Here is a 22,703-nt window from a genome sequence, read left to right on the forward strand (position 1 = left end):
ATAATGAGTCATACTTCAACTGAGTTCAACCGTTTTTTTAATTCTTACTTTGTGGGTTCGAACAAAAAGCATGTGCAAATATGATAACCACTCTGCTCCAAGACTTAAACATTATGCTTATCAGAGGTTTTGGGACCACAGTTACTGTATTTTTAAAAGAAGGTTTAAAACTTGAAAAAAAGATAGTGATACAGAAAAAAAAAACTTTATTGAAATTGATTTCTCATGAATCCATAATAAGAATGTTAAATATTTGTTAATTCCCTTTCAATCAAGGTAAAGACATATCCATATTTTAAATGTGGAAAGAAACAGTTCTCTCAAATAATAGCATTATCTAACTATGCAGACCTCCAGGCTTATTCGGATCTTCATTATGCCTCCTCTTGCCTTTCCAAAATAAGTTAAAATTTTCTGCACTACTTAAGGCAAAACATTGCATTTTAAATATATGCTGAATGTTCTGACAATGAATTGGAATATCTGATTTATATTAACCAAAAAAAAGGAAGACATTGCTCCCAATACACTTTTTTATAAACTTGGTCCTTATAAGTCAACTAGATATCCTTTGGACAAAGGTCAAATAATACCTGAAAGTTCATTTCCACTTGTTTTATAGCCTGTGCTACTAGTAAGTATAACGACGACTTGCAACACTGATGGTTTTCTAAATATGCTAATGCATTATGCTAGAAAAATTACGATCAAGCCACTACAGATAGATGTCAAAAGACTTGTAGAGCTTTTCTTCAATTCTCGCCTGTCTTGGCTTTTTTAGCACCATGTGACTGGTGCACTACTGACAATGTCAGCCACGGATCACAAAAACATAAGGTCACTGGCAAATGACATGTGCAGTAAGCATTAATACTCATTCTGCATCTTAGACAGTTAGAATTCATCATGTAAAACAAATATTAAAAAGGAGATGCTACTAGGTTTCTGTTCTTTTTCTTGTTTTGAAAAAGGGCTGGTGTAGGACATCATAGAGTCGCCGGGCCTGAGATAAAGACAAAAAAACAGCAAAACATAAGAATTCTAAGTACAAATATATAGCATTAATTGCTGATATTTCTTGAAAACTGTCTCATTTAAACTTCTTGAAACAAAACAGATAAGAAACTAAGAACATAAATTACAGTTTAATGAAAGGGTATTTAGTGTTATATTTTGTGGCTTAATTTAATCCTCACTAGCTGATTTATTATATGGAAAAAATAGTTGTTTTTAAAATCCCCTTAAAGATGCATTTAAACATTGCACATGCAACGAAGGAGCAATTGTCGTTTCAGTGGTACTTTGGTGTTGTAAAACAAAAGTGAAAACTGTAATCTTGGACATCTGAAGATTTCTCTGTAATTACAGACACACTGTCTGATCACTTGAAGTTAGCAGAAACAAACTATGGAAGATGGGAAACACCTGATTGGAGTTCAAAGAAACTACCCATGGAACACTTAAATGCTTATGTTGACTTCATTTTTACCTTCTAGACAGCACAGGGAAGAAATAAAGTAAATATTAAAAGTACTGCTGTTTTAGACAGAGAAATCATACACATCACACCTCTAGGAAGCAAACTGTCCTATTACAAAGCCCTGTTATAAATAATATTTATATTCAAGTGGTAACCAAAAGCTTTATTTTGTGGTAACAAAAATTATTGAGTATTCTAAACGAGGTCATCCCTTGACCTTGACTTCTACACTTTTAAATACTTTCAAGAATTCAAATGGAAACTTTATAAAAGTGTTTATAAAATCAGGAGAATTGGGGAGATTTTTATTCAAAGGGTTGTGGGGGTATGGAATAAGATACCCAGTACTCGATTCATGCATTTATACCCTTACCTCAATAGCCTTGAATTTGGAAAGGCACTACATAAATAAAAGTTATCATCATATAAGCCACTAGCAACCAAACAAGTCTGATGGGCTAAATAGGTTACTAATGAGAAGAGCCTTTCTCGAAATCTGACAAGTGCCAGTACAGTTTTAGTAACTTCTTTGGTTTTAGAGTTTTTGTAGCGTCATTAGTACAATTCATGATGATAATTATTGATTATAGTGACACGCGTGCCTTTAAAACCAATTAGCAGTCAATACATTACATCTTCACAATATCCCAAATTAGCAAAACCTATTCAAACATATGGGGTATAGCTTGTTTTTTAATCACTATTAACCATAATTATGAAATACTGTGGTTGCTATTACTGTGAATACATCTACGGTATGTGAAAAAGATTACTGTTTCACTCAACATCTGGTGAACAAAGTGTGCCTAGGCTCTAGGACTACCGATGAGCAGCACTTGTAAACAGCACTTGAGGGACCTAAGAGCAAAACTCTCAGTGACTCAGAAATTAAGTGAAAAGCAGCTTTCATTGTTTAGTAAATTGGTGCAGTAGTAGTACCAAGGTTAACTCCTCTACTCTTATGAACAGTTACATGTGATCTTTAATGACCTAGTCAGGACCTCTGTTCAAAAAAGGATGGCATCTCATACTGCACAGTGTACGAATAACTATGTTGGGGCATTGGTTTGAAAATTATGTCCAGGGGGAACACTGCCATCCACTGGTCTACTGATAGCCCGGATTCCTTCATCTTCCATCCCTGTCTGACAATGCCAAGCCTCGCTTAACATTAGAGATCAGGTGTTGATGATTCACTCTACAACATAGTGGTAGTGGTGGTGCATAAAAAATGTTCATAGCCCCAAACTTCTGGAAAGTAAATCACCTAACAGGTGTAGGGCAGCATGGTGGCACAGTGGTTAGCAATGCAGCCACACAGATCCAGGGCCCTGGGTTCAATTCCTGGGATACAATCTGCATAATTATGTTCTCCCTGTGTTTGTGTGGGCTTGCTGTTTTCCTCCCACAGTCCAAAGACATACTGGTAGGTTAACTGACTTCTGGTAAGTGTGTTTTGGTTTGTGTCTGCCCTGCAATGGACTGGCATCCGGTCCATGTCGAACCAGGTCTTGGGGCCCTTGCTTGCCGGATTAGGTTCTGGTGTCTCCTGTGAGCCTGTGCACTGTTTTGGACTAGTGAAGCTGTTGTATTTATTGGCAATTAACTAAATGTTGCCTTCTCTCCATGACCCTGTATTTAATAAAGCAGTTAGAAAACAGAAGACTAGATGCAATGAAATGCAGCAGACTGAAAAGAGGCATGAAAAATATGAATATGAAAAAGCCACTAGAACTAATGACAGTATTTTACAGATTTCTATGATAATGACAAAAATAAGGTTTGCATACAGTAGATCAGATCAAGGTTGGCAAGGCTGTCTACAGATGGTTACATGATGAAAGAAGTGAACACTATTTTGTCTCACCTTCTGGGGTCCAAGTCCTGGACAGACAGTTAAATCCTCTTTGGAAGCTTTCATTATACCATCTAGTGACTAAAAAATATTTGTTAATATTAAATTTAAGAATGCATGGAAATGTATATACAGTCCCTTGCAAACTTATTCACACTTCAATTGCCCCATTTTGTTGAATTACAAATGATACATACATATTTATAAAGTAAATATTGTTGATCAAAACATGAATGTTCACACTGGCTATTTTTCACATGAAAAAAAATCAATGTATGGCCTGAATCAGCAGATCTCAGATTAACCCATGGACTATAGTGATACAATCCACTCTTAAGATAGCCTGGGACTACAAATTCAGTACCTTAAAAGTGATAATGAAAACTTTGAAGACCAATCTAAATTTCACAGGAAGCCAAAGCAATTTGCAGAGAACAGGGGTTATACAGCAAAGCACTAGTAGGGATCATAAAGATCACTGAATTCTGGGCATACTTAAGTCTCTTTAGGACATTAGTAGATCCATTAGTAACATTCAAAATTTGGTGTTGCTGTAGGCTTTTTATTCTTTTATTTTACCAGGCACGTCATTAGAGAACAATTCTCATGTGCAATGATGATCTAGGAGCCCATTTATACAGCATTTAATGGAGCACTTTAAGTAAAGCACCCAAAAACATCCCACTGGGACACACCTACAACCCCCTAGAATAATAAGCTCCAGACATTACGTCACATAGTAACCACAGTTAAGACAATAGTTCTGCTCATTGGGAAAGGCTCTACCTATAATGAAGAAACTGTTTAATGATAAGTTATTTTTCAAACAGCTTTAGCTTGAAAATGTACTTTAGCTAGTACATTTAGTATGAATTTGCTTATTGTATAGCTGGCTACCTTCTCTGGGTGCTTTACTGTGGTTAACATAAATGACACAAAATGAAATCATGAGAACACAGAAGTCGGCCTCACAGAAAATGTTGACAGCAGTGTCAGCACATCCGTCCTGTTTACAGACTTCACTGTTGTCAAACAATCGGTCACCTGCAATAAGAAACAAAAGCACAATCACAATTCAGGCCTGGGAAATTAATGAACAAAACTCTCAAACAGCTAAGGTAAAGGAAGTAAACAGTTTGTTAATGAAGGATTCTAACCTTTGATACAGTCATTCCTGGAAGAATTATATATTTGTAATTCCCATACTCTCCAGATATTTGATGTGCACACCTTTAGGAAACAACCTCTTATGCACTACTTCCTATGTGGCTAGAACTCCTATTATGGTTGAAATAAAGTGGATGTAACAGTTTTGTACAACACCACAATGAATTTCAATGTTAATACAAGAAATCAAAATGGAATTATGCATTTCTGTTCTATATCAGTGTCTATCTTTATTTGTAGTGAAGTGACAATCTTACAAAAGAGAAGATGCCTGCAAACAGAAGCAAAGGCCACAGTCAAGGCTACTTCCTCTCAGTAGCCCACACGTGCACTCAGGTACATTGTGAACAGTTTTTGGATAAAATGAGTATTCTTTTGTTTTCAGAGAGATTTGGAATAACCCTAATTGAAATTAAAAGGGTAGCTGCAGTAGTATTTATTCACAGATCACAAAATTGTGTGAGGAGGTGACAGCTAATAGTTCACCTGGTGATAAGATTAAAGGAATGGAAATGAACATTTACATGATTATTTTACTCATCCTGAAATTAGAATCTGTTTTTAATTAAAATCTATTTTCTACAGAATACACATGTACATAGGTACCTCCAATCTAGAAACCGAATAATTGTTTTATATATAACCTTGACCAACCAAACCTGTAGAGAAAAATAATCAAAATCTGAATCTGTAATAAAATATTAGAATGAAAATCGCTTCAAGTTTAATCTTCCCCTTTGTTCTTAATACCTTGGACAAGAAGTCTTGTTCGACGTGTTCCTTTAGAAGGTCAGCTGGCTTCTTCTCGTAGGATTTGTAAGTTTCTAGATACCGGCCAGCCTCTTCAGGGCTTATAGAGAAACAAAAAGACTACGGTTAGTGTACTGTACAATCATGTACATGGAAGTGATCACGAGCCACAACATTATACAGTTCACCAAACAATAAATCCAAGCAGGTGTGAGAACTGTCATTGTTTAAGAGAAAAGCCAGGTCAATTTCTGTTTGAAACTCAACAGCTACTCTTCAAAAACTGAAGCATTTAAAACTAATACTTAAACAGCAGTGAGGTGGCCCTGTGGCTAAGGATCCTGTCTGTGTGTCATGGAGAGCAAGTTGATACATGCGAAAAGACAAATTCCTTATACAAGAAATTGTATATGGCCAATAAAGGGATCTTATATCTTATCTTTAATCCTCCATATTAAGACATCTTTATTAATAGAACAAAATATTTTAACCCCAATCACCCCCCATGGTCTCAGCAAAATCCCCCTCCAAGTTTCCATCTCAAACACTGCTGCATTAGTGCACTAATGCTTGACCATTCAGAATTTCCATTAAGACCTTAGTGTTATTCTGAATTATAGCAGTTATCTGAACTCTGCAACAGAAGTTATTTTTATTTTGGCCATCAACATGCATTTTAACAAGCCAGTCTGAAAATTCTCCCCACCCACGGCAATCTTTCACCTCCAGGCTAAAATGAGTGTGCAGTCAGCCAGAATACAAATCCGTGCCAGATCTTTTAGTGCATGGTGGGGGTCTTTCTGTGGGAGATAGAAAAATAGCAGAAAGAGTGGTTTGAGCAATAAAAATGAAAAGTGATGGAAACAACCTGGAGAGCCGACTTTGCAAGTCTGAATAACCTATTACAACTTCACATCTAGAGATGAACTTAGTATCATTAAGTGAGAACAATATTAAAGTACTTTCAGGTACTTTAAATACTGTATAAAGACAATATTACTTATTACGTATAGCTGTTAGCAGCATAGCATAGCATGAAGGAAGGGATGACTGATAACTTACAATAAATTTCAGAATTCTATAGTAAATCAAATATAACCAGAGATATTAGTATATATTTCAGATACAGTGGTCCTTGCACAGCAATCTTTAGTAGTGCAGATTGGCCATATCGCTCTTATATCCTGATCACTATTCTGATTATTTCAAATAAATTTGCATAATAGCAGAATATTTGTCTATAATGCTCATACATTATAGTCAGAAACAGTATCTCCAATTAAACTCTCACCAGTGCCATGTTGGAAGAAGCAGGTGGTAGTTAATCTATGCAAAGTCCAACAAGGTATTGGTGCATAGTCAAATTCTATAACTGGACAAGTAAGTTAAAATGCAACTTACAAAAACTGAATTATTATTAATAATTATATCATGTGGTAAAAATTCCATGAACTTCTATTTTTCTGTAATTTCATAAAGAAAGAATAAAGCCAAAATGATAGTTACGAAGGTTTACTACTATGAAGCCAAATTCCATTTTTTTGTAAACAGGAAAGATGCATGCATACTGTAGTGTCATTGCACAGAACGATTTCTGCATACTGTAGTGTTATGCCTTGGAACATATTCAGCTCATCTCTAGGACTTTAGGTCAGGCTAGCTTCCTGCATGATACACAAATCACTTACCACATCAACCTGAACCAATAGCACTCGCAAGGTGTATGACTGGCCCAGCTGCTTCAGCCGGTCATGGATGTAGTTTGGATTCAAATTGTGGTATCTCAGGCTGAGGGCAGATATAATTCGAGAATGAAAAGCACAATCGCATACAAGGATTTAAATGACAGTGGCAGGTAACGTGTGCTTAGCCTGAAAAGCACGAGTGGGAGTAGACCCCTTCCACACCCACCACAAGGCCACAGGGCCACCACTTCTAAGAGTTAAAGCTACCAAAAACAAAAGAAAGCACTGTACAAAAAAATCTAACCTACATTTTAGATATGGCCCACAGTCACCAACTGCATGACCTAAGATGGCTTTACATATTTTTAAATGCACAATGAGATAGGTTACAGCCTCACCAGAAAGTGAAAACATTCATCAAAGCACCGTGGTGTTTAGAAGATCAACAGCATGTTGAGTAAACAAATTCAACACATTTATTTTAATAATGATGAAAAAGACACTTAACAAGCTGCAAAGAACATATTCTTAATACATTCGTTCATTTTTATGCATGGTGCAATTTTAAAGTAGAGTGATTTCCAAATCTATATTTTATGATATTTGCAGCACAGCAACATTCTATCAAACAATTAGGTTTAAAACTTTGTGATGATGGTGGTTTTAAACTGCTATAGTTATAACTAAATAAAAAGGTTTCCTGTTGTATAGGATTCTGTGCATAGTGTTCTGTACATTTCATGATAAATGAAATAAATTCTGGAGACTGACTTGGCCATTCTAAATTTTCCACATTTTTTTATTAGCTGCATTGGCCATGTTTTGGATCATGTCATGCAGCATAGAAGAGTTCCAGTCAAATACTGTAAGTAATGGAAGCACTACATACTTGTAAGCAGACAAAATATTGATCTGAACTTTAGAATACATTTCTGTTGCTGCCATCATTAGTTACATCATCAACAAAGACCAAAGAGACAGCTCTGAGCCTACTTATACAGCAGCCTGTATGTTTTGTTGCCATATCTTGACATTGGGATTCATAGTTAAAAGTACAGAAGTTAAATCAAGGGATGCACTAGTAAGAACGCATTAAAACTACTGTCAACAATTTCGGTTTCTACATTTCAAAAAAAGATATTGCTACTGTGTAACCAGATGCATTCCAGGGTTTAAAGGAATGTAATATACCAGGGGTGTCAAACATCTGGTCCCTGGGCTCGGTCTGGCCTGCCGAGCTCATTTTGTTCGGCCCATGTGGCACATGCAGTCAGAGCTTTGACTGGGATTCTATACCTGCCTTGTCTGAGCCAGAACAGCCCACACTTTAAGCAGGTGGCCCTAGTGAAGTTACCGTAATAATTACACATACCCAGAGCTCCCCACAATTCTCTAACCAGTAGCTGTGTCCCTGTTTGATGTCATTACTGACCTGAGTTTCGAGGGGTATGTCTTTGCATGAAAATGGTGAGAAACAAAAACAGTGTGATTGTGTTTTTATACAACTTTAAAAGAATGATTTTGAACATGGCAATAAAGGGCCTTGTCAATGTTATTGGAAGAAAATAAAAATGAAGAATGCGGTTTTGCTCAAGAGAATTGGAGAAGTCTATGTGTCAAAGTGAACGGAAAGGTGATGTTTCATGTACACAACAGGTATGTCGCCAAAGAGTGGTAGCTGTAGATGTAAACGGATTCCTCTTTTTATATTGCCAAGATCTATCAAAGAGCATTTTTCCATATCCAGTGTTTTCTTGGTCATTCAATAATCCTTTAACTTGACCTTTGGTCAATTCTGTCCTCTCTTCCACTTCTACTAATCATGAAACAAAATCAGCACCTTTTCACTTATCATCACAGGTACTGAGGGTTACTCTTAATCCCTCAAGAAGCGCTAACAGATAAGGTTGATCACTTTATCTCAGTATGTTTAATCTGAATTTATTTCCTGCATTTAACCAATTCATACATATTGTTGCACATTTATTTTCACCTGTTGCTAAATGAAATATTTCAGTACTGTCCTTTTCAAAAGAACTGTGATTTAGTTAGTACATAACTTAGTTAGTTAATCATAACTCCTGCAGGGACAAGGTCTATTATTTCACTTATAATTAAGTGATATTAAGTATTTGTACAATCTTTGTATGCCTGGACCATGTTGCATGTTGCCTATCATTCTGTTGCTGGTAGAAGAGCTACCTGGGCTGAATTGAATGTCCTTTTCTCAATTGTAATCTCTCTTATAAAATCCACGATCACAGAACAGTCCTAATACTATGCAATAGTTGTATGAATTATATTGTATGAATTATTTTAATAAATGATGGTACTTACAACCTGGAATCAAATCTTACCTATTGTAGCAAATGAGCTGCGCACTTCTGTCATACAGTGACATAACGTAATGTATAAGATATAGCTTTCTATGTATAAAAATACAGAATAACAGTATTGTGCTTTCTTAAATGATACAGGAAGTCAAGTAATACCTACTTTGGAACTCTTTATTTATCTGTAACTTTGTTGCATTAATATATTTGAAAATAAAAACATGTTGTCATCCTTCTTTAACACATAGAAGATTGATTGATGATTTAAATATTGCCATAATTATTTTTTAAAACCTTTCAGTACCATTAATTGATGCACATACAGCTTTCCTGAAGTCTGGTAGTCTAATCATTCAGTGAGACACTGTTGACTAGTTACTGACTAGTTTTGTTTTTATAATGTGTTTTATAACTATAAAGAAAAAAATGGAACAAAACAATTAAAATCAATTCCCACCTGAGGAATAGAGCACAAGATGTCTGACCCAAGACATAATCAGGGACAACATCGCCAAACTCCCATGGAACGTTCCTCACAAACTTCAGCACAGGATTACCTCTCTGTAGCAGGTCAGGATGAAATCAGAAATGAGAAAATAGTTTTACTTTATTTAGTTTACAAGTTTTTTTCAGTCAAATTTCTACTATAGAGACCTGTATTTATATCTCAAAAGAGAAATAAAAACAAAGGGTTTTTCACATTGGACTATAAATCTAGAACAAACTACCATTCTGTACTGGCACAGCTGATGCCCTGCAAGAAATGGTTGGAGGAGATCCTCAGAGTCATTAGGTATGAATATCCAAATGAGCTAGATGGGGTGAATGTCCTTTTCTCACTTATAATATTGTTTACATGCTTATTTAAAGTCATTTAGAAGTCATACTTTACGCAAATCCCTATAAAGAAATCATGAGTTAAATGTCATTATTTTGTGTTGAGACCACTGAACAAATTCTAGTCTTAACTGAAACAACATTTAAAAGTGAAAATGCTTACGTATTTTTCAAACATTATGCAACACTGTGCTTTCAGACTGAACCAATATTTGAATTCAAGAGTTACAATTTCACATTAAATGGATAACACTAAAAATGTGATATTTAAAGTACATTGTAAACAACAGAAAACATCAAAATGGTTTCTGAACATTCTCTGTGGAATTTGCATGTTCCCCCCATGTCTAGTGTTTTCTCTTTGTGCTCCAGTTACACCCCAGCTTCCAAAGCCGTGCAGGCTCCTGAAATGTCTCTGCAAGAACACTACTCTCTCTTCAGACCCTTTCCAGCTTTTAATGTCATGTGATTTCATACAGTACAAAACAGACACAAACTTGAGATATTAGTGCAGGGAAAAGCAAGGAAAGTAGCATCAGCATTCAACGCATAAAGGTGGTAGCGGAGTCGAATTCCATGCTGAAAAAGAAAAGGTTTTCATCTGTGAAGCCTATTCAGGTGTGTACAGCAGAGAGCAGCTATACAACAGAAGCCTGTCTGGTGGTGTGGGGAAGACAGTGGTAAAAAGAAGATGTTGTAAGGTCTCAAAACTCACAAGGTTTCAGGGCAGAGAACCATGATGAATAGCCAAATTCACATATAAACATGTCCACCCCAATACCATCACATAATGTACTACAGCAGTGGTTCTCAAACTGTGGTACGCGTACCAGGAGTGGTACGCGGAGTGCCGCTAGGTGGTACGCCAAATGACCCTGGAACTGTGTCGTGTGCGCTGAAAAATCGGGACGGGTTTTCATATTTTGTATTTTAATACGTGTCGAATACGCAGCCTACGTACTACGATACAGTGTGCGCTAATACTTCAGTGAACACAAGAGATACTCTGTAATTCTATACCACTCTATAGGAATGCGTGCTACGGACGCAAGTGACCAATTGTATTTAAAAAAGCTACTGTATCTCCAGCAAATAGGGAGGAAGGAGAATGTGCGTGATTTTGGAACAATGCCAACGTTGTAAACACAGGAATGCATAGAAATACGTACTACGAACGCTGGTAAGCTTGTGAGCACAGGAAAGCGTGATATATAACAGAAAAATATTTAAGAACAGTTCTAAGTTAATTTGAGAAAAATACACCGAGCGTCTCTGTGTTTCGCTCCCATGCGCATGAAATTAAAACGTTAAATAAATACGGAAATAAAAACGGAAACGCAGAAAAATGCAAGCTTGCGGATTGCTAAAGCAGGTAAGCCCCACACTATTTGTGAAGAACTTTGTTTACCGTTGGCAAAAGAGCTGACACGTATAATGTGTGGAGAAAAAGCTGCTAAACAGCTCGACCTGCTGCACCCCCCCACCCCCGAAAGACACAGTCATTCATAGAATTATTGAAATGAAGGATGATATCAAAAGTATGCTGATAGAGCGCGTTAAGATGAGCAGATGTTTTTCACTGCAATTAGATGAGTCTGTAGTCGATTTGGCCAATTTGCTCATTTACGTTAGATACGGGTTTGAGGGTACGTCCCATGAGGACTTTCTGTTCTGTAAGCCGCTACCCACAGGAACTACAGGAGAGCACATATTTCAGCTTCTGGATGAATTTATCGAAGAGAATGGCATCGACTGGATAAAATGTGTTGGAGTTTGTACAGACGGTGCTAGAGCAATGACAAGCCGACATAACGGTGTAGCTGCACGAATTAGAGAAGTTGCACCAGAAATGAATGGATGCATTGCAACATCCACCGCGAGACCTTTGCCGTCAAGAAAATGCCTGACGATTTAATATCTGTTAGACTCTGTTGTGAATTGTATCAAGGCTCGAAAAAGTAATTCACATCTGCTTTGCTCGACTAAACAGTCTCACCCCTCTCACTGAAATGGTGCATTTTTATTAGTTGTTGTTACTGTTTTTTTTCTGTAAAACACTTTGAGAAGCCACCTTTAAAGGCACTATATCAAATAAAGTTTATTATAATAATAATATTTATTATATGTATGTGTGAATGTGTGTGCACGCGCGCTCATGTTGGTCATTGAGAATTTCTGGGGTTCCTATGAGATGATGACTTGTAGGTGGTACTTGGATGCTTTGGTTGGATCAGGGGTGGTACTTGGTCCAAAAAGTTTGAGAACCACTGTACTACAGTATATAGTATATAGCAAGGTTACAAGACATACATAACTTTCCCTTATATGATAATTAAAGTACAAATGCATTGACTTTCATTTAATTTAGATAACACCAATACATTAAAAGAAATAATAGTAATCACAAACATATAGCAATCAGCTAAAATAAGCAATATGAATTTCTCCTCTGCACGTAGCCTGCACTTTCTCTCTCTGCCTCTGGGATAAACACATCCCACTGTAATGAATCAGGCAATAAAACTGTCAAGAGAGCCTGTAAAGCCGTCTCCTGCCTGTCATTTCCCACACTATCAACACAACTGGGAGCGACCATTACAATATAAAAACAAGACGAAGTCGAGATGGTGATGTTATGTGGTGGGTACAGAGACAAGTGGCAGGGTGAGGCTCACTCACTAGCTAGTCTGTTGTGCTGTAGGGCCTGTCAAGACCTTACTGTAATTAGAAATGTGAGGGGCAGATTCAGGGGATTAAAAAAAAAAGACTAGTTGATGTTACGTGTTGGGGAATGTATAAATCCAGTCCAGTGGGTTCTGATATCTTTCTACAGTAGCTCAAGTGTCTTTGAATCCCTGTAACGTGACACAATGAGGTGAGTGTGATCATGGCTGGGAGAAGCAGCAGCCTGAACTTAAAAGATGGAGTAGTTATCAGTAAACCTACCACCATCAATGGATTCAAGTGCTGTAAAAACAGCAGAATCACCCCTCCCCCCCCCCCCCCCCCCGCATCCCCCCAAACACCAGCCAGGCAAAAAAACATTAGCTTATGGCCTGGAGCAACAGTGGTAGAGGGACTAATGGGAAGAACATAATCCTGTCAAAGGACAAGCTAAGCCACCCAAGCAGTATCCATCACCAGAGGGGAACTAAACTAGCATGATGATAGCTGACCATAACTAAGGGCTATCTTAAACCCCTGATATTAAACAGACAAAGGCAAAAACACTGAAAGTTGTTCATTGCAATGAAAAAGTAATTCCATAAACTCACAACAGCATACTTTAGTACTGTTTGGTACTTTAACTCAGATAGTTGGCATTTTTTTTTATTTGCAAGTAAAAAGTAAAACACTAAAGGCTCGGAGAGCTCTTCGATCCGAACTATTCTTATGTTCTCTGAAACAGTCCAATTTTCATGGCTTCACAGACCAAACATTGTTTTACTTTGTCTTGGCAATAACCTTGGCTTGTCTGAAAAGTACCAGAACCCTTACCTGTCTGGGGCTAACCACAATGCTGTTCCCAGTACCCGGCAGTTTCAGGACACTGGTGGAGCTAGATTCTTCTCTTTGGGGCTCATTCTGTTCAGACAGAGCTCCCTTTTTCAGATGCTCCTCTGCAGGCAGGCTCTTGGTCTGACACTCCCCACGTTCCAATACCTCAGTCTCAACTGTACAAGTTTCAGGCTTCCCATCCTGCTCGGCCACCGACACCTTAGCAACTCCACCTCCACCCACCGGAGCAGGGTCCTCCCTCTGGGGTTGGGGTGCAGTTGGTAAGGGAGGTGCAGCATTCCGCTGGACGATAAATTGTGCATAGGATAGCGTCTGGCCAGATGCGAGACCCACTGGAGGATTCAAAGCTTCAGCTGCATTTGCTCCCTCTCCACCTTTTCCTGAGGGTTTAAATAAGGGTTTCACCTGTAAAGCAAAACTCAAGTTATTTAACAGCCTTTGTAAACCAAAGATAATAGTTTCATTTTATTAACTGGCTGCAAAATGTACAACTAAATTAATTGGAACAAGTAAAGGCTTATTCATGTGGGTAGCTGCATCAGCATGCGTAGGCTGCAAAGGAACAATAGGTTTATTCCATGCTGAAAAAAAGAAAGAAAACACAACGTTTCGGCCGTGGAGCCTTCTTCAGGTGTGAGCACACCTATTACCTATTACTTGTTCCTTTAAGGCTTATTCATGCTGAAACAGAAGAAAAGAAACAATGGCTTCTCCACAGCCGAAACGTTGTGCTTTTCTTCTCTTTTCAGCATTGAATAAACCTTAAGTTGTTCCTCTACAGCGTATGCATGCTGATGCAGCTACCTACTTGGACTACTAAAGGTCTACACAAAGGTCCATCAAATGTTTTGTTGCTCACAATTTGGCACCTCTAAGTGGATTACTAGAAACCTAGAATTTAGGTGCCATACAAAAGGTGAAAACAGGTGTGATGTGCTCTCCCAAAGCCAGTCTCTTTGAGATTACAATAATTCTCAGCATTATAATTTGTAATCTAGTACAACTGTTCTTGAGTATACTATAATAAGGCGTAATAAGGCTACAGAAGACAATTGCGGATTTTAGATTAAATTGAAGTAGAGAAATACATTTGGAGTTTGTGGGCAAGACAAATTTTTGCACCAAGTACTGAACCCTAAGAGCTTGATTTTGAGATACAAAAGATATATTACTTTATGATAGATGACTTCCCAAATTAAAGAAAATACAGAACAATATCCTCATGTGATTTAAGTCAAAAATATGGTTTGCTAAAGCACATAAAGGATGCAAACAAGGAGGCATTTTGGCCTTTTTTGGCGTAATAGTTTAGTCCAACTGTTTCTATATATGCTCAGAAAAGGATAGATATTAGGTCAAATGAAACTACAGGTACAGTACCAGTAAGATAACTGACTATATGTAGCATTTCTATTTTGGGGGGGGAATAAGAAAAAAGGAAGTCTACCTGGATAATGCCCAGCGAAAAACGGCATTTTCCTATTTTACAACAGATCGTGCCTAACACCAGGTACATGTAAATATTATATTTGTAAATTCATAATGTGAATTTATTCCAGTTACAATTTGTTAAATACGCATTTAAAGTATTTTTTTCATTGAGGTTTTCCCTAAAATGACCCATAATGATATTTCCATCTGGTGGTATTATTTTACAATAAACGTTTTAGTTAAGGTTTGCGCTAATTAAACTTTTTGGAGACTTTAAATCTACACTCAAGAGTTTTTCAATACATATACAAGTTAAAAATCAATATCTAAACCTAATATTTAGAAGCACCGCGTTAATCCGATATGTGCCGGACGACCTCGGCTCCTTTATGACCCCAAGAACTCAATTTTAACATTTTAAAGACTTAAATAGAATGCACAATATGTAACACTAGTTTTAAAGTTTATGTGTTTTATAAATTGTTCTCCCTATTCTATTAACAAATACTGTACCTTAATGCACCAAATATATGAAATAATGAGAAACCCAGTTAGAAAACATAATCCCCTAGCCTCTCACGTATCGAGTATCTGTAACTAAGAAATTACAATATGATTGAAAATAGCTACCGGTGTTTTTTCTTTAGAAAAAATAGAATCATCCAAATTTATATTGAATTTCTTCTTCTCCATTCCATAAAAATGAAACAAAGCAAATAAAGGAGTTTGGAAAGGCGTTTTATAAATAAAAGTTGTTGTTGTTATTAGTAAGCTTGTTTTTGTAGGTCTAAAAAACAGGATTCCCCAAGAGCGCCGCCATAGCAGTGAGAACAAGCTCCCAAATCTCGCAAGTCTCGCGATACCACGTCAAGAGCCCTGCAAAAGGCATAGAAATTTAACATGCTAGGTATTCCAGAGAAAGAAAACGAATCTGCCATATTGCTACGGTCTATTCCTAACCCTAACAACATGAGATTAAGATATGATGAATATTTACTGTCTGATTTCTGAGAGATCTGTCTTGAACTGAAACATTTACCACACAACGTTTTGAATTAATTTTATTATACAAAAATATAGCAATCAAAGGCAAATACATACAGATGTAACAATAGACATATACAAAGGGAACATCAAATGAAGAAAGCAGAGCAACAAACCAGTTATCAGTTAGAACCGTATCACACTCAACAAGATTAAATTAGGGGGTTACAATAAATAATCTTTTTATGCGCTAAGATGTTTCTGTACTCCAGTTCTCCCAGGGTATTTTTAGATATTTTTTTAAAGAATCTGAGTACAACTTAAACAAATGTTTAAATTCTTTGAATCCCACAGAACTTTTACACAGTCTACACTTACTGTATGTATACAACCGTTTGCCAACGTGAGAATGACATTTAATATTAAAAAAAAGCTTCTTTGTTTTTATTCAGAATTCCAAGAACAATATTCTTAAAAGTTAATTTTAATAAAAAATAAAAAAATGCTAAGATTTATACAAATTCTACTATTACTTAACCAAATACAGATAGATTGCCAGAAAGTTGTTGTATGATGACATGAGAGAAAAAAAGTGTCCAGTTGTTTCTAGATGAGAAAATTGTAAGTGTTACAGTGAAAGTTAAACCTTTTATGGGGAATTCCTTAGAAGGATATATGTTGTTAAGTATTTTAAAATGCATATCTTTAGTTTTTGGGAGAGTGGGAAAAGTAATATATTCTGTTCAAGCACTAATTACAGATTCATCATCTATATCATCAAAAATTACTTTCTCCTTGGTGATAGGGAAGAATCTCTCAGCCACAGTTGTGCAGATGTCCAGATGTGCTTATTATCACCTTTCCTCTCCCAAATATTAATTTAATTATTAAAATGTAAGTTCCTATTTTGACCTGTGGTAATAGTAGATTTATATTATTATAAGATATAGAATTTCTTATTAGGGCCAAAAAGCAATTGGAATTACATGTATCATTTCTGTACTTTTTTTCAGGCTACATACTGTATGTTTTGAGTGAGATAGATGAAAACTGTTTTAAAGACCCACCTAATATGGGAACAGCCAGTTCCGTGTTTTCAAGTTTCAGCTGGCGGCTGTGGACCCTGTGACCGCACACGGGGGAGAATGTGGAAGCGCAGGCAGACTCCCCTGCCCTGCCCACCTTCAGTCATTTGTCACACATCACAGGCACCACAGGTCCATGTTGGAGGTTCAGCATTGGTTGAGGGGAAGCGAGACCCTGGCAGACAGCACATGCCAGTGCCCAGTAGGCCACATGGGTCACTGTGTCATTGACAGAACCCTGGTCAACCAATCCTACCCTACCTTTGTCAGCACCTAGCCAACTCTTCAGGAATCCCAGCCACAGTCAAATAGTGACATCACCTTGAACCCGTTAGCATAGAGCTCTGCCTGCTCTCTGGCAAGCACTTTTACTAGTTGAGCCACTCAGGACACAGTTCATCACAGGTTTAACAAGCATGTTGTCAAGAGTTACTTATATTGATCTTGCTGACATACAGTGTTGATCACTGCTGATTCTAATGAGCATGTCTGTCAGGCTGTCTGAGAAAAGAGAGTTGTCATATAATAATATGAGGACCTGCGTAATTCTTGTTTAAAGAAAAAATTCCTCAACACAGTAAAATAATTGCAAAGACTAGAAGACTTCCTTTTAAGATGTTTTAAGTGTCAAACTTGAAACACTCTTGTTTCTTCCTGCATGATTTTGAAGAGCTGTCACACATAAATGCTTCAAAGCTGAATCTTTCAGACACCTGAACTAATGAAGAAAACAGGATTCACATGCAGCTCTTGTCAGTTCTGTTTCCCTGTATTTCTCTTTCTTCTTGCAGGAATGCCCGGCTAAAGGTGACAGAGGGACTTATTGACGAAATGAGTAAATTGGAGGACTGTTCCATAGAGACAGACCTGGACAGAATTGAAGAGCTTCTAAACCTTCCCAGAAATGAAGAAGCCTCTGCCAGCGAGTGATTTATATTTTCACTGGGTAACAGTCCAGTGTCCCCCTTTATTTGGTGGTGTTAAGCCACTTTTAAGGGTTACCTGTTCAGCTCTTTAAGAAGACTTCTTGTCTCATGTTTTCCTCACCTCTTTTTTTGTAACCAGCCTATCCTCGGAGAGGACCGCTGGTTTGATGACGATATCATCCCTGTTGCGGAGTGACTGGAGTGCCTGATTTTCTCCATGGGTGAGGTTAGACCTGTGCTTACCGGGTTCAGAGAGTGCCTTGGGAGCTTGATTAGTGCATTGGTTAATGAAATAATCAACTGGTGGAAAACGGCCAGAGGGGGGAGTCCAACAGCTCTGTTTGGGATTAATGTTGTTAATGACATCAATAACCGGGTTGTTATCAACTGCCTGTGAAGAGGAGTCGTCAGCAAAATGTGTTCTGAGACTGATTCTGCGGTAAAAGCGGTAAAGGTCGACATTGGTCTGGGGGATGTCCAGCTTCCTGGGAACTGGTACAAAACTGAGCCCTTTGCTGAGGAGGGATAGCTCATCCTGTGAAAGGGAAAGGTCAGACAAAAGTATGCATTAGAGGCTGTATTTGATGATACAAGGATATGTTACAAGGATGAAATTGACACCTTTAAAATATTGCATGTGCATGTCTTGCACATAAGCCTCAAATGCAAGACTCAAGCCTCAAATGCAAGACTCAAATTAAAGATACCAGGATTCCTGACCTTAGTATTTGGACTGATTCTGAAAGCATCACCTGTAAATTTAAGTTGTTAGAGTTTCAGAGTTGTTGAGGTGAGTCAATGAGCACAACCTCCATTTTGTTGTTCAAGAAACATTTTATTACATCTTTTTTATAACATCAAAATATAATATTATAATATCATTATTATAATATTAGATTATAATATCATTATTATTATATTATATTATAATAATCAGTGTGAAAAGGCAGAGAGTGTTCCATTAGGTCAGATTGCATGCTAAACAATTTGAATGTAATCAACACAGGAATGAAACTGATACCTATGACAATTACTTGACACATACCATACCTGTAACATGTACAAACCAAATAGAATGGGACCAAGAACAGAGCCCTGTGGGACGCCAGGTATGGCCAAATTGAACAAGTTGTTTTCTATCAGATAAGAGTTAAACCAGGAAAAAGTGATTCCAGTAATACCATCAACCCTCTCTAATCCATTCAGCAAGATGGTATGATCAACAGCAACCAGAATCTGCAGATCATTAGCAACCCTAACAAGACTTGTTTCGATGCTATGCATTTATTTGAACCCAGATTGAAATATTTCTTACATTTTATTTGCAGATAAATTATCTTGTAGGTGAACAGCAACAGCCTATTCTAGAAACCTTGCAAAAGAAAATGATAAAGTAGATTAGATATAATTACTAATTGTTGAGCAGGCCTGTGTCTATTTACGCCTTTATTAACAAGCAAGAACTGCAAAATTAACCACATATGGAGCAATTCCAGATCTTAATGAATCATTAATGGTAAGTGATATTGGATAGAGAAATACATTTTTTAAGACAGAACTTGGAAGAGCATGTAAGAAAAATAATCATTAAAATGAAGTCCACCATATTCCTGGGATGTTTTGCAGTTTTTGAAGGTGACCTGGAGTGTAATGGTTGGTGCAGCTGAACTGGTGTTGAGAAGGTCTTTGAAATTTGAAGTGGTGCTAAGAAGCTATATACCCATAATACACATAATGACTTATTAACTGCGTATTTTGTCCATCCATTTTCTAAACACTTCATCCATTTCAGGGCTGCAGGGGAGCTGGAGCTTCAGTGAGCAATAGGCAAGAGGCGGGGTACACCTTGTATGGGACGCCAGTCCATCGCAGGGCACACACAAGGTCCAATTTTCCCATAAGCCAATTAACCTACTAGTATGTCCTTGGACTGTGGGGAGAAACCAGATGACTCAGGGAAAACCCATGCAAACACTTGGAGAACATACAGACTCCATACAGATAGCACCCCAAGTCCGAAATGAAATATGAGCTGGGAGATGGATCCAGAGTGTTGGAGCACCAGAGCAGGAAGCCTGGCCTCCCAGTGTTCACATCCTCTTTGTGGGAACTGGAAGAAGTTTATTGCCATATGTACATTGGACAGCAATATGTACAGTACATTGGAATTCTTATTTACGACGATCACTCAGGACATGCACAGTACAGTATGATTAAGTCTTAGTCTTTGGGTATTAGTGCAATTTTCATATGATGCCTATAATTAAATATTGTAATACTGGAGGTAGAGGAGCAACCAAGCATTTTCTTGTTTTCTGTTTGTCACGTAGCAGTTCCTTCCGGGCCCTATGCGGACGACGCGATCCAGAATAGTGAAGATACACGAGGGAGAAAGTCATGCAGGAAAGGGTCAGGATACAGGGGGGCGTGTCCAAGCTGGTGTACTGGGAAAGTGAGTCCGGGCGAACAAACAAAGCCGGAGGCCGAACGGGGAATCCAAACAGGAGAGAAGAGTCCAAAGCCAGGAGATCCATCCAGGGGTTAAAACCATGAGCTGGGTCGGGACCGGCGGGGCAGGGGATCAGGAACAGAAAGTTAAAACCATAACGGAGCCAGACGCAGCAGGACCCCGGGCTCTCACGATGCGGAAATCAATGAGGAACCAGGAGTGAGGTCCGCGTCTGGCTTTTAAGGGGGAGCGGGAATAGGGAACAGGTGCAGACAATGGGAAGGAACAAGGAAGGGCTGGAGCGCCGCTAAGAGGAGGGGTTAGCGATCGTGACACTGTTAGAGTATGTCTTTTTTATAGTGTGCGCATATTCATTATACAGTAGTGTATGTCATGACATATATGATATGTATATAGTAAAGTGCTGTACATGAATCCAATAAAATAAAAAGAGGTATTTCCAGGAGACTTCTGGTGGAAAATTACTCCTGTGGAGATATTTCAATGTGTTTTCCCTGTATGTAGTAATGTCTTCTTCCTGGATAGACACAGAGGTTTGAAGCTTCCATTATAATCTTAATTATAATTATAATTAATTATTATAATCATTAAAATATCTCGTGGTTTGAATTGTGAAAGCAACTGGCACTTGAAAGAGCTGAAATGCAAGATCTGCTCACCCTTGTTTTTATCAGGCCAGAAAGGGAGCTATGATCTTCGATCATTGGCTGCCTTGTTCAGTTGTTACCGTCGATGTGAGGAATTAAATCTCAGCATCCAGTCAGACACACCCATGCTGAGTTCCACCTGAAAACCGGTCAGACTGAAACTTTTCATCCTGTCACTATTGTTTCTGCTTGGTTATTCATAAATAAGGTAAAAAAATAACTTTTAAAATCAAAGTCCTGTAAGAATAGGTGCAGTGTTAAAGATTTATGAAAAGACTCTAATTTATTGTAAGGATCTAAAAGAAGAATACAGTTGCAGGCTATCTTTGTGATGCACAGAAATGTTCTTCCTATTAATTTCTCGTCAGATTTTCGGAAGTATGTTCTTTGTTTTTACTGTCCATGTTTTACTACTGTATATACTGAAGGTGTAGGACTACAGACAGTAAACAGCTGAATGTTAGGAATACATTTTTTGTCCAGTGATAAAAATTATTCAAGTTCCCAAATTTTCTATGTAGTGCAAATATGCTGCAATATCCAGTGTGGGAAAGCTGCTTATTCCAGGTAATAGTAGAGACAACCAAGGATCTCTCCTTAGAGCACAGGATGCAGGACAGCATGGGGAAGCAATAAAAAGGGGTAAATGCATTGGTAGGATATTAAAAGTGCACAATTTAAATCAAGGGATGTTAGATTAAAATACTGCACACAATTGTGATCACCGTGATAAAGAAAAAAACAATGTGGCTCCATAATCAGTCCAGAGAAGAGCGACAAGATACATTCTTAAGGGTTTAAGGGAATGTCCTACACTGACCAGTGCTTCCTAATAATGCCTCCAGTGAAAGCAAACAGCGTAGGTCTGGGGACAGAGCCTTGAGGGACTCCAAATGTGATAAATATGAACATGCCTCATTTATTTCAGTTTACTGGATCTGTTTAAAGTCAACCCAATGGACTTTTTTTAAATGAACATTGGACACAAACACAAACCAGATGACATGAGTGGATACTACTTGGAAGTTCTTTTTAAAACCAAGAACAGGAGGCATTTCTTCATGCAAAGGGTTGTGGGAGTCTGGAACGAGCTAACTAGCCATGTCTTTAGACCTGATGCTGTGGCTTCGTTCAAGAAAAAGCTGGATGAGACCTTTGGATCAATTAGCAACAATCAAACAGGACAGGTAGTCTGAATGGTCTCCTCTTATTTGTAATTAGCTCTTAACACTCTGGATTGAACATCATTCCAATACAGTGTGCAGACACACATGCACTTTTAGAGACACCAATTTCCCCAGCAAGCATGTGTTTGGTACCAGATCCTGGAGAAAGTCCAGTCGTATTGAATATGCACCCCAATCTTTTGGCCTGCAGCATCACTAACTGTTACACTCAACATTAAAGCTGATGTTTCTACATTTCTGAAAAATATAATATGGCATTTATATTAAAAGCATGCACATCCTGTGCTCATTTAGATCTTGAAAGACCATATTGTTACCTCTGTATAGCATAAAACAAACACAATGAA

General features: G+C 37.7%; 1 protein-coding gene across 1 annotated transcript; it reads right to left on the reverse strand.

The window, feature by feature from the left end:
• Window positions 1–189: 189 nt before the first annotated feature.
• Window positions 190–15,907, reverse strand: ercc1 (excision repair cross-complementation group 1). The gene is made up of 9 exons (XM_088914828.1): window positions 15,688–15,907; window positions 13,606–14,031; window positions 9,728–9,831; window positions 6,941–7,040; window positions 5,976–6,052; window positions 5,253–5,352; window positions 4,308–4,379; window positions 3,348–3,416; window positions 190–1,003 (listed from the first exon to the last, which is right to left on the reverse strand). Exons 1-9 carry the CDS (start codon window positions 15,748–15,750, stop codon window positions 938–940), a joined length of 1,077 nt encoding a protein of 358 aa, XP_088770954.1. The 5' UTR covers window positions 15,751–15,907; the 3' UTR covers window positions 190–937.
• Between the last annotated feature and the right edge of the window lie 6,796 nt (window positions 15,908–22,703).

This window comes from Atractosteus spatula, chromosome 4, assembly GCF_055471065.1.
Source record: "Atractosteus spatula isolate fAtrSpa1 chromosome 4, fAtrSpa1.hap1, whole genome shotgun sequence".
In the NCBI taxonomy this organism is placed as follows: domain Eukaryota; kingdom Metazoa; phylum Chordata; class Actinopteri; order Semionotiformes; family Lepisosteidae; genus Atractosteus; species Atractosteus spatula.